The sequence below is a fragment of the Copidosoma floridanum genome, unplaced genomic scaffold (genome assembly GCF_036245765.1).
Source record: "Copidosoma floridanum isolate Cflo_tuat_1 unplaced genomic scaffold, Cflo_Japanese_pri ptg000007l, whole genome shotgun sequence".
In the NCBI taxonomy this organism is placed as follows: domain Eukaryota; kingdom Metazoa; phylum Arthropoda; class Insecta; order Hymenoptera; family Encyrtidae; genus Copidosoma; species Copidosoma floridanum.
In genome coordinates this window covers 14,283,291-14,299,500 of record NW_028321884.1, presented here as the reverse complement: position 1 = coordinate 14,299,500, position 16,210 = coordinate 14,283,291, and the positions used below count along the sequence as shown (strand labels likewise).

Genomic DNA, 16,210 nt, shown 5'->3' with positions numbered 1-16,210 from the left:
CCGAAATTTATAATTTTTGTGGATGATGTTCGTTTATATAAAAATTGTGAATTATTCAAAATAAAGGTATTTCATGTCAAATGAATATCCATGGAAATTCCTAAATCCTTCAGAAAATAAGTGAGCGTTTGTACTCATAGGTTGTTTAATGAAAATACGATTAAAAGGATTGTATTGGTGTATAGTGACGATTGTATCATAACCATTATCTTATTTAGTTATTAGCTTTTATTAAAACCGTATAATGGTTATAGCTTTACAAAAGCTTAAATGAAAAAATTGTTGACTTGTCACATCATTGCGACCATTTTCAGAGTGTACATTTGTTTCCAGATAGATTAACTGCTTACATTTAACAAAAAACTTGTTTGTTAAAATATTTATTATGGATGACAAAATAATTCAGTAAGAAAGTGTTACGCTAAATAGCTTTTTTTATTTTTCCAATTTAATTTTTGAACACCATTTCTCAAAGACAAAATAGCTTAGATAGCTCGTCTTATCGTACTCGTCTGTTTCTACTCAACTTCATAGACGATGAACTCTTATGTACAAGAAGATAAGAAATGTCGAACGTGTAAGCTGTTTAGTTCAATAGTTTATTTAGTATATAAATAAGAGCTTACTTATATAATGATTTTTATAAATTTTATTTTGGATTGCCTTGTTTTGAGCTATTATGATTTTTAAATTATTAGGCAGATGAGATATAAATTTAAGTGATTTATAAAATTATTTATTGAAGTTTAAAAATGTTATCGAAGTATTTCTCTCAAAATTTCAATCGTCACTTTGGTGTTAACGGCGCTATTTTTTCATAATAAAATTTTAACACAAAAAAGCCATCTATATGGTAACATTAAGATACGTAAGTTATAAGTATACCATAGTTACTAAAAATTAAATTATATGTATTTACCTACTGACATGTCAAAGTTACGGTGGCCACTTAATTAATGTTGCGATTTGTTTTCGTTATTTATGAGATGGGAAATACAAATTGTGTTAATAGATTGTTCGGAAAAAATTTATACTATTTACATATTTCGAACAAAAATAAAAAAAAGGATGTGTAAAACTTAAAGTTAGAAAACTTTTTATACATTTCATTGTCAATCATAAGGTTCGCAAGTTTTTTTTGCCAGAAAGGATTGCATGGCTTTTTTAATTGCCATAATTTAAAACTGATATGAATTTTTGTTATAAGTATTTAAAAACGTTATTAATTTTGTGTATATTAAAACAGTGTAATTTTTTCAAAAAAAATATCAAACTTAAAAATTAAGTTATTTTGCAACTTTTTTACTCTGCTACACTTTTTAATTGCTACTTACTCTACTTACTTTTTACTGTGTGTATTAAAAAATAAAAATGTGAAAAAAATCAATATCAGTACCAAAATAATATTAGTTAAATCAATGTTAAAAGAAACTACTATGAATTCATAAAATTTACAAAACTTTTCCAGAAAAATTGTGAGAACATGTTTTTCCTTTCTCAACTATGAGTTGGTTGAGAAAGTGACGACTCAGCGTTTTTTAAAGATAAATTAAAAATTAATAGGTTGTTATCAGCATCGATGCTAATCAAATCATTTTTAGCTTTTAAATCAAGGATGTATTTATTTAAATTCACTATTGTTTAAGATTTTCTTTCATACTAACGAAAAATAAAAAAAGAATTTTTCCGCCCTCGGCTGGTTTTGGGAGGCTGGTAGTTCCTCGGGCAAAAAAGCAGTTTTCCGATACTCGTTCGAAAAGTCTCCTTTACGAACCTCATTACGGACCTCGCCGTCGGCTCGGGCCCCAAACCTCTCGGTTCGCAAACAAAGACTTTTCAAACTCGTAGGAAAACTACTATTTTGCAATAGTGTGCGGAAAATAGGTGTTTTCTGCACTAATATTAGTGTAGAAAATCGATTTCCCCACATAGTATGCGGAAAAGGTGTGTGGCAAAGGTTTTTCCGCACAGTATGCGGAAAAGGTGTGCGACACCTTTTTACTTTCCGCAAACTTCAAATATTTTACGCACACCTTTTCCGCACACTATATGGTAAAATCGATTTTCCACACTAATATCAGTGCGGAAAACACATATTTTCCGCACACTTATGGCGAAAAAACTTGTACACAACTCGTGTGAAACGATTTCCCGCACTCGTGTGATAGACTCGCACTCGTGGTCGGTGACGGTAAAACTCGTGCCGTGCGATCACACTCGTGCTACGTACTCGTGTGCTCAACTGGCACTCGTTCCCGTCAACTCCGGCCACTCGTGCGAGTCAATCACGACTCGTGCAGGAAGTCGTCTTTTCCGTACTTGTTACGTAAATAACTATTTTTCGGTAAAAATAAATTGCGCTCAAAACTTACCTTATAATCATTTCAAAACTTACGTTTTATAATCAACGATTATAGGTCAGCAAACAATGCTTTTTTTTATAAATTATATCAATTCAGTTCCAAGGAAAAAAATTTTTTTTTAATTGCATAGTAACAAGAGCAAAATCATAAAATCATTTACATCAATTATATTGCAAAACATAAAAAAATTCTTTAATCCATCACTACAGGTCATTTATATAATTAATTTAATTCAATATATTTAATAACTCAAAAAAAATTAGGACGTAATTGTTACTTGAGTAATTACTCGATTATAAATGTTTACATAGCCAATAATTTTCTGTCATTTTTTGGAGGTCCTCGACCCTTTCCGCGATTTCCTGGACCTCTTCCGTTGTTTCCTCCTTGACGCTCGCCATCACGATCTTTCTTTGACTTTTGATTTGATCCATTCGTTCTTTCCGTCGAGGACTCATTCTATACACAAATACAATCGCGTATGAATAATTGAATAAAGCGTGGGTCGTATAACTTTTTTGATATCAGTTGTTGTTTCGTTGAAAAATACGCATTCTTTTGCAATTGTACTTAAATATTTTCAATACACAGTACTTGAAGATCATCTGTGTTTTAACAATAAAATTTATGTACGTTAGTCTAGGTGCTTGTTAAAATCCGAAATTTCTTCAAAACGCTGATAGTAAAGAAAATTAATTTTGCAAAATACTGTTAAGAATTTATTTCAATCATGTGCAAACATATTTTAAATTGTGTGAAAGAAAAAAAAATGTGCAATTTTATTCATGCTGCTGCAGTGACTGAAGTAGGAGAAATAGTCGACTTCAGGGCAGCCGACGAAGGTGCTGGAGGTGAGCTGCCAGATGCGGAATTTTTTCCTACCTCGGATGTAGAGTCCGATGCCCCGCTTGGAGTTGTTTTAGCGGGCATTTTACGCAATTGTCTTCGAGCGCGTATTACTAAAATACAAGAAATTACAATATAGTATATGTACTGAATTTTAAGCGTTATTAGACATAAAAAACGTTAATATTTGTGCTCTATAAACTTAAAAATAATTTTTTTTTTAATTCTAAAACCATGATTTATTAACATATTACAGAATGCTTATCTGGTAATAGAGATGATTTTACCGGTGTAGGTAATAATGGTATACTTACGTAGGGAAATTCAATGAAATTCAAAAGCTTTGGAAACCATGTGGTACAAATTACTTAGTGAAACGTTAAAAAACGATTTTTTTTAACACATTTTTTTTAAAACGAGTTGCGGAAAATAATTTCTCGTCGACAGTTTTAAAAATTTTAAAAACGTTATCACAGCTCACGTCGGTGTTGGTTACAAAAAGTTTTCCGTAAAATTATTAATTTAATAAAGTATCACTGACGGTTACTCGATTAAATTTTTATTTAAAAAACGAGTAAAAAGGGTTATTCAAAAATTATGATCGTGGATTCAGGTGTGGTTACGTAACTGAGAAATAGTGGTGAAAACGTTATCAATCATTAAAGCTTTTCATCATTTGAACGTATCTACGGTATTAATCACTATACAAATATTGCAAAAATTACTCAACGCAAAAAACTATGTAGTAACCCTTACCTCCCATTTGGGCGTCTGAAGGTGAATCTGCCTGAGAAAAAAATGATAAATTATTGATTTTTTGTATTTTTTATCATGAGTAAAAAAATTTTTGAACTAAATCTAACAACGTACTTAATCTCACTATTTTTCAAACATTATGGCTATACAGGATGCGGTATTCATACATTGTTCTTTAACATGTGTTACAAAAACAGAGTACGAAATTGCAAAAAATTTGTTTGAGGTCGTAATAAGGTGTATTATTTAATTCATTTTAATTTAATATTATGTTTTTTTAAAAGCTTTTTTTACGCTTATGTTTTTATTTTAAGTATTTCAATGACATAGGAGCATGGAATCATGCCAACCAAAGAAATAAAAATTGCTTCTCATATAAGTAGATAAAATACTACATTGACTGCATTGACAACTGAGTGCCCTGTTAATTTTATTAATTATTTTCATTGTTTTATTGAAATATTTTAATAATATTTAATTTAAACGATTCAAATATAACACAAAAATAATTTACTTTATTAGACCACTCAGTCGTACTTAGAAAAGTTACCGTGATGTTTTCAAGATTACATTCAAAAGAAGAAAATATTCGAAAAAAACTATTAAATTTCAAATATAATTTTGTTAAAATTAACTTACTTCACAGCAGACCACCACTACTAGAACCACCAAGACCAAAGGAAGCAGCAACTTCATGTTTGCGGTTAATACGTCTGGTATAGTGAAATAGATGTCCAGAGGTACGTATTTATATTTTTTTGAGGATTGTTTTTTTAGTCAAATGCAGAATACAAGTGAACGAAGTAAAAAATGCTGTTTCTTAGATGTTCCAACATGACATTATGTAAACTTTTTCATAGATAATTATTAGAGCTGTAGTCACGCTATCTGCGAAACAAAGAAAATTAACATGTAAAAAAGTGGAAAATGTAGTAACAATGTCAGAGATGATCTTTACAGTTTTGAATAACATTCCGTAAGCTGATAGTTCTTTTTGTTGCTGGAGACCATAGACGTGTAGTTAGTCCTTTTTTTTTTTTTTTAATATCAAAGTAGTAAAATTTAAAAAATTTTTACTTTGGATGTTGGTTAGTTTACTAAGAGAATTAAAATCTATCGATGAACGTGGTGAGTGAACGTGCTATTTTTTTTTGAATGAGTGTCATTATTAACTTATCACAAGTTCGTAGAAAGTCACATGTTTATTATCAACATACTCACACTGTAACAACGTATTCATATGTTAATTGTAAATTTATGAGAAAATGAAATCTCTTAGAAATTTTATAAGTTGATAGGTAACGTACCACGTTTACTATTACATTTTCTTCTCTTAGCATAAAAAAGTATATCGAAGGATCGTGACAAATAATTTTTATAATACTTTTTTATGCTTCAATACGATTTTAATAATTTATTCTTATTTACAATCGGAGTATCTTTTCATATATTTAGTAGTTAACATTTTCATAACAAATCTAACTTTTTTGAAGAGATAGTCAAGCAACTAAAATAACTAAAAAAGCTTCAACAATTTTTTAAATTCTGCACGTTATTTCAATTAGGTTTTTTTAAATCAGTTTTTTGACCGTTGATCTCTCGCATGATAAAAAATTTACTTTCCATGCGTTGTGCCTTGAAAACGTAAAATAATTGATTTTCCTATGTATGAGTTATAAAAGTCAACTCTAAATTTTTATTTACATAAAACCAACAGTGCTGTTTGATTAAGAACAATTATATTTCGTGCAATTAGTTGAGCATATTTATTTAACATCTATTTGAGAATATTTTTTGAAGATTTCAAGTTATATTTCTAGCCGCATTTAAGAGGAGTATTTGTTTGCTGGATGTATAATATAAGTAAAGCGCCTCTATTTGGTGGCAAAATTCCTCAAAATATCTGTTCCATAATTAGATAATATTCTTAGACTAGATACAGGTTACATCATTACACTTACTCGACTAATCAGATCTTACTTTTATTTTTATACTTGACAGTTTAATCGAGAAGTAATTGCTATCAATCTTTCAATTTAATAGTTTTAAAAACTGTTACTGAAGATGAAGAACAAATACTGCACTTTTTTTTAGACAAGGAACAAGTCTCTTTGAAAATCTTTTATAAGGAATATGACCTGGCAAAAACCACAAATGAAACACATGATCTTTAAAAAATTTCACACTAATAGCACTAACTTTTTAATTTTACCAAATGTTGTTTAACGCTATGAATCGATAAACTTGCAAATTATTTTATGGATTTAAATTTTATATTGTAATAAAAATTGCACCCAATAAAATAATAAATGCAAAATATTATAATTTTAAAAAATTGAAAATTTTATCTTCTTATGTATAGAAATTTTTAAAAGATCTTGTTTTTCATCCGCCGTTTTAAAAGATGGTATTTTACTCTAAGATCGGAAAAAATCTTGGTTTTCGTTTTTAAATCAAATTAGAATATTTTTATCTGCAAACGTATAAATTGCAACATATTCTCCGGCGGAGGTGTCGAAACTACAATTAAGAGAAAAACCAAGATATTGACGTAGAAAATAATTTATTGATGTTTTTTTTTTTCAGAAAAAATCCCTACATCTTTGAGGTAGTAAATATACTGCAACGTATTAAAACTACTTCACAACCACACTGTAAACGCTTTACCTATAGTGTTTCGTTCAACCTCCTAGCCTACCAAGAGTCACCCCAATTTCCCGGAAAAAAATGATCCAGCAACTGAGTCCCATCAAACAGTACTCGATCGTTTGTTTGTATTTATCACTAGTACTGTCGATGAATGCCAGAAGCCTGAAAGCCGGTCGGCGACGTCAAGACGACGGCCAACTTTGTCACGGGGAATTCTCCCTGGACGCGCAGCCCGGCAAAACCGCGCAGATGTGGACCACCTGCGAAGTGAGCAAACCCGAGCAGTTCATCACCCACGTGCTCGTCATTGACAGAGTTTGCCCGGATAGAGGTGGCTACGCTCACATATACAAGGGGGGCATATGCCAAAAAACCGTGAGCATCAACATGATAAGCCCCAGAAACAATCCGCTCAATTTCTCCGTCTACGTATTTGCCACGCCGGCTTGCTGACGACTCTTATGTTCCGTTGCGTCAAATGATATGGGTAAACCACTTTGAAAGTGCATTGCTTCAAAAAAAAAAAAAAGAAATTTTTTTTACTGCATGCATTTTTATTGAATATTGTGTATTGTTTCAACGTAATAAAAATACCACTACCTGCAAAATAAGAAACGCACGAGAGATGCTTTTTTCCTTATTATTTCAAAGTTCTACTAATAATATTTTAATTGTGATTCAACAACAGCACTCGGATAAGCAGCAGTGCAGATATATTTAACGATTGAGTCTTATTTTTAAGGTCGAATAGTCATCGAAGCTTCTCGAAACACGTTTAAAGTAGTTTTGTTGTTGTAATTAAAAAAGTACGCGTCCTATACGCATCACTAGAAAGGAAATAAAGAAATCGTGTGGTAGTATCGGTGCATATGTAATGCAGAGCAATTCTATACTTTGAAATTGCTTTAAAATTCACGTTTTTTACCCTCACAACAATGTTATTCATAACATTTATTTCAATATTTTTAATACAATTTTAGTTACATCTACGATTATTAGATATAATTATTGTTCACTCAAACATACATTGTGTGCATTAGGCTTGTGCGATACCTACTTGGAGACGAGACGAGACTCGCCAAAGTTTTGTCTCGTTTCGAAGTCCCGAAAAAATCCCTAAACTTTCGAGACCTTTGGGGAGTCTCGGTGGTCTTGAAGAAGATTTTTGAGATTTTTTCAGTGATTAGCAAAAAGCTAATTGCAACCCATGACTTTCGATCTTTGCCACGCACATCTCACTCGCTTTCATAGGTTTAATCGTCTTGTCCATTGCCGATTCGTCAGAACGCGACCAAAGACTATACGGTTACAAAAATTGTGAAATTTACATTTTATGCGTACCAAAATAACTTAACTCCGTACAACTGTATCGTGTGAGCTTTTTCACAATCTACGTATACACATGTGACCACAATCCAAGCTTTTTCTGTGGATCACCAAACAAACCTAGAAATCTCTAAAATCTTCCTCGAGACCATCGAGACTCCCCAAAAGTCTCGAAAGTCTCGAAAATTTTCTTCGAGTCCTTCGAGACTCACAAAGTATCGTAGGTTTCGAACAGTTTCGTCGAGACTTCCGATCCGACCGAGAGTCTCGTAGGAGTCGTAGGTCTCGGAATTTTTTCGAGACTTCGAGACGAGGCGAGATTTGAAAAAAATCTCGTTCGTTCGAGACCGAACGATCGTTACATTTCCCGGGGCTCTGTCACGGCTTTCGATATCTCGCAAAAGTCAGTATTTTTTTCGATAATACTTAGACTGCGCATGCGCTCAACCATAATTTTACTTAAATTATCGAAAAAAATACTGACTTTTGCGAGATATCGAAAGCCGTGATAGAGCCCCCGGGGGTCTAATCGAGTATTTAATATCTCGCAAAAGTAAGCATTTTTGTCGATAATCCGTAAACTGCGCATGCGCATTATCGTATTTTTGGTTATTTTATAGGGATTATCGAAAAATGCTTACTTTTGCGAGATATCGAATGCCCTAATCAGACCCCCGGTATCGCACATGCCTAGTGGGCATGAAATAGAAGGTAAGTATATATCTATTTGTGATCACTGAGACACCTATTTTTGATGAACCTTCAAACAGTTCCTCACTTAAACTCATATTATGTCAATCGGTATCAAAATGTGACTGAAACTAACAGTATTCCTATAGTAAATAACATGGTGCACTTAAAAAAAGTGTCAATACGTTTAGTTTTTTGTAAAGTAAGAAAAAAAGTAGAAAAAGGGACGTGATCGGAAATAGTTATGTGCTTACCTCATCTGACATAAAAAGAAAAAAGGAAAAAACAAGGAAGCAAGTAAGTATCATTACAATGAAACAATTAAAATTTATTTAAAACCAAACACTTCGATAACAAAGTCCAAGGGCCTTCCAGGTTTCGACCACACCTGAACCGCGACAATTTTCTGCCCAACACCACCAGTTACTATTTTTGCGTATCCCGTGTCGTTGCCGTTGTTCCTCGCCGACACTTTGTCGATGTAACGCGCTCCCTCGCAAGTATGCGTGAAATGATAGATCACGTGGGGCTTCGCCGACCGGTGCACATCTTCTCTGCACACAACCCTGTCGCCGTACATGCGCTTACCGGCGACCAAGTTCTTGGCACTCACCACGGATGTTGCGCTCAGAATGACGATTAGGACAATATTAAACGATGCCATTTCGAGGGGCGAGACGTTCTTGACTACGACAACCCTTGCAAATGCCATGTGGGCAGGCTCTTTAAAAATACCTCGCATCTGCGTCCTTAATTGTATGTACACACAAAACGTGAAGATGGGCATTATTTTATTTGTCATGAGAAGCGATTGATTGATCAAACAAATAGTTTTAAATTTGTATGCGACCTAAAATTTTATCTCTTTTTTTTAAATTTCAAGCGTGATTCTTTTTATTCAATCAAGTATGTGTGAATTTTAATTGCGACACCCATGTGTAGTGGGTATAGATATTTACCTTTTCTCAGTAATTAAGATTTGCACAAAAATTCATTTTTAATGAGGCCCCAATACATATACATGTGTAGTCGTTACATAAAAAAAAAAGAACGTATGAAATTAAATTTGTATAAACAAGTACCCAAGTTGAACAAAGTGAAACATTATGAGCTTAAGATGCGGCTGCGACAGTTCAATTTGTAATCAACTACAAGTAAACCTCACGTATTGAAGTATAACATTAGCAAGGAAAAAAAAAATTTCTTTAAGCTAACTTGTCGAATTATTTTTTTAATATTGCTGAGATATAAACATTTCTCCCCAATACTTAGATTTCCCGGGAAATATTTTTACAGCTATCGATTTCCTACTACGCTCATTTTTTTTTTTATAGATCTAAGGTTTATTCGAGTAGAAGTTTTGTTTATACATCTAAGGCTAAGGATTATGGTCAAGATTTTTTGCTCATAAATACTTAGAATATTATTCATAAGAGAATGTTTGAAACTTTATTTTGACATATTTTTATTTTAGTAGAAACAACTGTAGATCCCAAATAAACAAAAATTTGTATTCATTTTATCACAAAATGTAGTTTTCATACCTAGTATAGCATGGCGTAGCCACCAAGCCCGAGGGGCTCTTTGTGCTGGACGCGCATCAGGTACGAACTTCATTTTTCCAATTCAGGGTGCATTAAAACTCCAAAGGTAAATAATACTCCAAAAGTAGCAAAATAATTATTTGTATACTCTGATGGGAAAAAAAGATGTACAAAGAGTATTGACAGATTATTTGCTATTTTTCAGAATATACATTGCACATTTTTTCGCAAGTAGTAACTTGTAGATCTCAAAGAAATACATTTTTTGATTTCATTGTTTTATTAAAGTTATTTTTTTTTTTTTTCAAACCATCACTTTGCCTTCGAAATTGAAGCAAGACTATCAATATTTTAAAATAATCAGTTTACTGTAACAGTTTACGTTTGAGGTCTACATACAATTAAAATGAGATATAGATGATTCAAAATAAAATGTTCCTGGTACTACACACTTTTGCCTTTGGTGTCACAGAAAACTGATTCTGGTAGTGATCTAACGATTCTCATGATATACAAGGAAAACATCATTTAAAACAGAAAAATGAGAGTTTTTGTGCTCTACAGTACGAAGTTCGCATTTATGTGATAAATTCGTAAAAGTAACAAGTGTAGATCCAAAAAAGTAAGTAATGAATCAAAGATAAGAAACGTAATTACTTGTATGACCCAAAAATCAAAAAAATATTAAAAATAGCCAACTACATGAATTTTCCTGTAATAATACAAACATATGATAATTAAGGTCCAAGTGTTTATCAAAAAGTAAGAATGTTGAAAATTCTTAAGAAATAAGCTTTATAAGGCACGTGTTAAAAATAATTTTTTTTCTTTTATCTCCTGAAAGAAAAAAAAAAAAAAAAAAAAAAAAAAACAATAATGATACAAGACCTGATATAACAATTTTTTTTTTCTAAATTAGAAATATCACTAGGAATAACCATTCTTTTTTCTCTATTCCAAATTGTAGTTGTCAATCCTTGTGCAACTGACCAGTAGTAAACATTCTTGTTTTTTACCAACACATCTTCAATAACTATTGCATATATTTATGTACCGTTAGTTTGAAAATTACTGTACTTCGCGTATTAAATTCGTTTGGAAAAGATTACGTATCTTTTGACATTGTGTATAATTTAAATAACTTGGAAAAAAATATTTTTAGACGTTAAACTTTTTATTACGCACAACTAAACAAAATGCATTTAAAATTTCATCGTCTAGAATTTTGCATAAGTTGTATCCATGAGAGAAATGGCATAAACTTCAACGTCGAAATAAAGAGACTGTCCTTTTTGGTTGAACAAACCGTTGAATTGACAATCGCACCAGGCATGGCTGGTCGACGAGCGGTTAAGTACAAGATTCTTTTGTCCCCTGGTTGTCGATGGCCAACATATAAATTGCCGTCATTTACAACACCTGAATTCATTGTTACCACTGATCCTGTCGATAACAGTACATGGTCCACAGCACTGGACGGTTTTATCAACTAATAGTCGCACGAGTGAAATACCACTGTCATAGACCACCTATTCAAGAATCTACTGCTCTTCAACTGCATTATCACAAAGTTATCAAAGTTCATATGAATCTATTTTCATTACGGTGTTTGTTGAACGTGCCGTTCTGCTCCCAATTGTTTCCATGATTTCTTGAGGTTTTGTGCATAAGCACACGATCAGTAAGAGCTAATTTAGGAGTGAGAATAAAAACTCCAAAGTCAGGTGTTAGTTTGAGCAACGTTTCGTTGGTCTTAACGCCAACCTCATCAGGCTCACTGTAACGACCGTCTTAACGATATAGACTGAGCCTGATGAGGTTGGCGTTAAGACCAACGAAACGTTGCTCAAACTAACACCTGACTTTGGAGTTTTTATTCTCACTCCTAAATTAGCTCTTACTGATCGTGTGCTTATGCACAAAACCTCAAGAAATCATGAATCTATTTTCATTCATAGCATCTAACTGCACATCGTAGATTTTGCTTTTTAACGAGACGTTATCAGTTAACAGTGGTTTTTAACATTTTTTATTGGCATGCAATTTTATGTACAATATTTTTTATACAAATGAAGTTTAGTGGATTTTTATTCGTCCTAGTTGACTGAGGTCTGTTTCGGAAAATCTGCCGATTGATTTGATCAGTTTTATATTAGCACTTTGGCATATGCTAACTAAACGATGATCTGTTAATAAAATTTGTCTTTGTTATTGAAACTCACTAAATATTATGAGTTTCTATTTCTTCCGGCTTACGAGAAATTAATTCAACAGATTCTCACTAGTTTTGTGCAAAGCTGTTTGTGGAATTAGTATTATTTCCTAATCACTTCAATTAACGATACATTGAGCTAAATGAACATTTCACTTATCGAGACCGAAATTTTTATTCTTAATTTTTTTTTTTTTCAAAATATTTAAAAGTACCACATGCCGAGCCACATGCTTATTTTTCTGTTCTACATTTTACAAGTGTTTCAATTCGCTTCTTGAGAAACCAGTCTATCTGTATTTTGAACTAACAAGCAAGTAAAATTGTTGGTTCAGTATTGAAATGAAAAATTAAAACTTTTTTTTTTTTACAATATTTTGCAGAGTAAAAATGAATGTATGTGCCAAAGGGAAAATAAGATTGGCCAGACAAAATCATTACACATATATTACGTTACGAATGAGAGTACTGTGAAACATGTGACGATTATTTCAGTGCTAACGTTTGATAATGACCACTTACGTAAGTACACAACGCCCACACATGTACGCAGATGGATTGACATATTTTTTTTGCAGCAAAAAAAAAAGAGCAGCTGTAAATCCAAAGTGTCAAGATAAAACAATCTTACATTATATAAATATGTGTTTATGAACTAGGTTGCGGTGAATGCCAAGATTACTCCAAAGATGAATCATGTCTGTGAAAATGATCAATGCTCAATTTTAGACCTAAAAATTTACATAAAATTTTGATAATTTTATTTCACTATGAATTTTAATTTCAAGGTATGAATCTGAAGCTACGGATTTTTTTTTTTTTTCAGTAATAATTACTAAGTTGATAACTTCGTCGTCGATAGTGCAGATAATTAAATTGTACCTATAGAGCTTAGTGGCTAAAGTGATGAAACTCATTACTTAATTTCTGCTTAGACACCTTTCTTTCAAGTACGTCTATGGCTTTTTTTCTATGTGTCTTTATAACTGGGATAGCTTCTAATAATTAATGTTGTAATACTTACCCCGACTTTTAAGGACATTAATTACGGTTTCCAGTTAGAGGAAAAAATTTTATTGAGGCCTGGGGGTGCAAGTACGTGGCAACCTTGAGAGCTCTTTTCGTGTAAGTTCTGCGTGTATGTCGGCGTTTATTACGTAAATATAAAAGTGTATCTTTTTTGTTTTAACTATGATTATGATTTATAATTTTTATTTCAATTAAACTAAAAAAAAACAAATAAAATAATTCGTTTGTTTGGTTATAGTTTAATTAGACAAAAATAGAAAAAACAAAGAGAAGTAACCTTTATTCAAAAATTGTTGCAATTACCATTGGTATTTTTAATATTTGATGGATTGATATCAGGAACAGTTGGTATTCCAAGTAAATTTGTTTGAAAAAAGATTTCACCCACTTTTGCATTGATGTCACCTGTCATGTCAAAACAAATTTTTAAAATGAGTTCTAAATACATTAATTACAACAGTATCATCACACATTTATGGAATAAAACAGCAATGAACAATACTTCTAACAGGTCAAGAGTATTCTTTACAAAAAAAAAAAAAAAAAAAAAAAAAAAAAAAAAAAAAAAAAAAAAACCGGTGCTATGGGTGATATTTACCTATAATGGAATTTAAAAACAATTGAATTTAAAAATTTAACAATTAAAAAAAAACTTAGAAACAATTTAAATACTGTATTAGTAAATTAAGAATTGTAAAATGTAGCAATACAAGTGACTTTTAATAAAAAAAGGCTCATATTATTATATTTGTTTTGGTACGTTTTAAATTTAGCCACTTACAACGTTGCTAGAGGCGCAAACTCAACTCTATTTTTTATTATTTTATAATAAAAATTAACTATTGGAGCTATCCAAAACTTTGATAGAATATTGATTGACCAGCATTTTTTCATACAAACAAAAATCCTTGCAAATGTAATTTTAGGTTATTTCTTTGTAAACACTTGTGTAAAATTGTGTTTTTTGACTATCAAATATCTCAAAACAGGTCCAGTAAACTGATCTAATATTTCAACTGTGATATTCTACAGCCATTTATAATGTGATACAAAAATTTCAGAAAAATCCATAGGTCAAACATATGTACTATAAATATAAAATTTACTCGCTACTTAAATGAAAGTATTTTTACTTTTGTGTAACTTTGACACTTCCATTTTTAGCTATAGTGAGAATTTTTAGTGAGGAAATGCTCTCTTCATCTTAAAATCACTTAAAAAACCTGGTATTTACAGCTGCAAAAGCAATAAAACGCTTGCTTACGTGACTCGGAAACAAAAATTGTGATGCAACGCAAAACTGTATTGACGTCATGAGTAACAAAAAAAAAAATTTGTCGTAAAAGGTAAATATAAAGTTATGCCTTATACCAAATTCAATGAAGAATCAAAAAATGATTGTTAAATCACATAAAAATTTGAACAATATTAAATAAACTTTATTAATAATCAAACGAAAAATTCCAAATCTTACGTACACCAAAAAAAAAAAAAAAAAATGTCCAGAACTAATATTGTGTACCACTTGGATGAATATATTAAATTAGAAGTTGTTTATATTTCACCTTCTTTATTAACACTGCTGTAACGTTATTATCTATAAATTCGTATAATGTTCATCCAACTCATATTGAAAACAAAAACAAAGTTAATTTTCGTACCATCTCAAAACACGTATCGAATTTATTCCCAGATACATTGTTTCCTGTATTAACAGACCGAACGGACAGCCCATTACTTGGTATCCAAGAAAACGTACATTTTCATTTCAAAACCCGTACATGCATCAAACGCATTAAATTTACAAATATGGTGGTGAAGTTGTCTTTAGCTTCGACAAGCCACGTATAGCCCTCGTTATGGTTACGGCCACGCGTAAACCTCGACGGTGAAGTTGAGCGGTTGACTTTTTTGGCTCCAGAGGAAAAGGGTGACGTTCTTCTTTCCCACGCCGCCGTCATTGATGTGCGCGTAGCCACCCCGGCCTGCCTTTCCCAGATCCACGGCAGACACGTGAGTGATGTTTTGGTTGTACCTCGGCACGCTGCATCTTCGGATTTCACTGACCGCTGCTCCAAGCCGAGCACGCACTTTCACCTTGAACGAGCAGATTAGGTGATCCCCGGGCCTCCGAGCGCCCGCTCTCAAACTCGTGGCACTGATGCCAGCCACTACGAGTGCAAAGCCCACGGCTGCCAAAAGAAATTTTTGCCTCGAAGTAGCCATTGCAGGTGCGTTGATGCTTGGGAAAGTACTGAGTTGAGGAATCCACGCCCTTGTGGTTTTTATAGTGTGTTTGTATGACTTGAGATGTGCTTTTTTTTTATCTTATCGAAAGAAGTCGACGCAAACGAAAGGTGACTTGGAGTATGACTCAGAATTTCGCCGAGACGATTTCCTGCAAGACGATAAACAAGCCACACAATACGTTGTGCAGTGGTGGGCATTATATTTGAATGTGAGATTTGAGTTTCGTTTTTTTTAGTTAATGGTATTGTTATATTCTCACAATACGTATTTATGTGAAAATACACTTTTTTTTTTAACGTGAAGTCTTATCATGCAATTTACTTAACTTGAATTTATACAAGTTGTCAACTGAAATTGCGGTAAGTTCGAGCACTTGAAAAGATAACGCATCGAAGCCTCTCACGCCCGCTTCTACGAGTATACAAACGCGCATAGTTGGTTGTCATGTGAGCAGGCGTTGTTTGCTCATTGAAACTAAGCATGTCGTAGAGTACACCAGTAGATGGGCTTTGGAGAGGTATGTGCTGTATTTATTTAAACTACAA

The 16,210-nt window shown here is 32.4% G+C and overlaps 2 protein-coding genes across 2 annotated transcripts; both read right to left on the bottom strand.

Annotated features, from left to right (window-relative positions):
* Positions 1–8,958: 8,958 nt before the first annotated feature.
* LOC149375423 (putative salivary secreted peptide) lies at positions 8,959–9,342 on the bottom strand. The gene has a single exon (XM_089589102.1). It carries the CDS (start codon positions 9,340–9,342, stop codon positions 8,959–8,961), a length of 384 nt encoding a protein of 127 aa, XP_089445228.1.
* A 5,580-nt stretch (positions 9,343–14,922) lies between these two features.
* On the bottom strand, positions 14,923–15,851 carry LOC106643082 (putative salivary secreted peptide). The gene has a single exon (XM_014358058.2). It carries the CDS (start codon positions 15,639–15,641, stop codon positions 15,279–15,281), a length of 363 nt encoding a protein of 120 aa, XP_014213544.2. The 5' UTR covers positions 15,642–15,851; the 3' UTR covers positions 14,923–15,278.
* Positions 15,852–16,210: the final 359 nt, after the last annotated feature.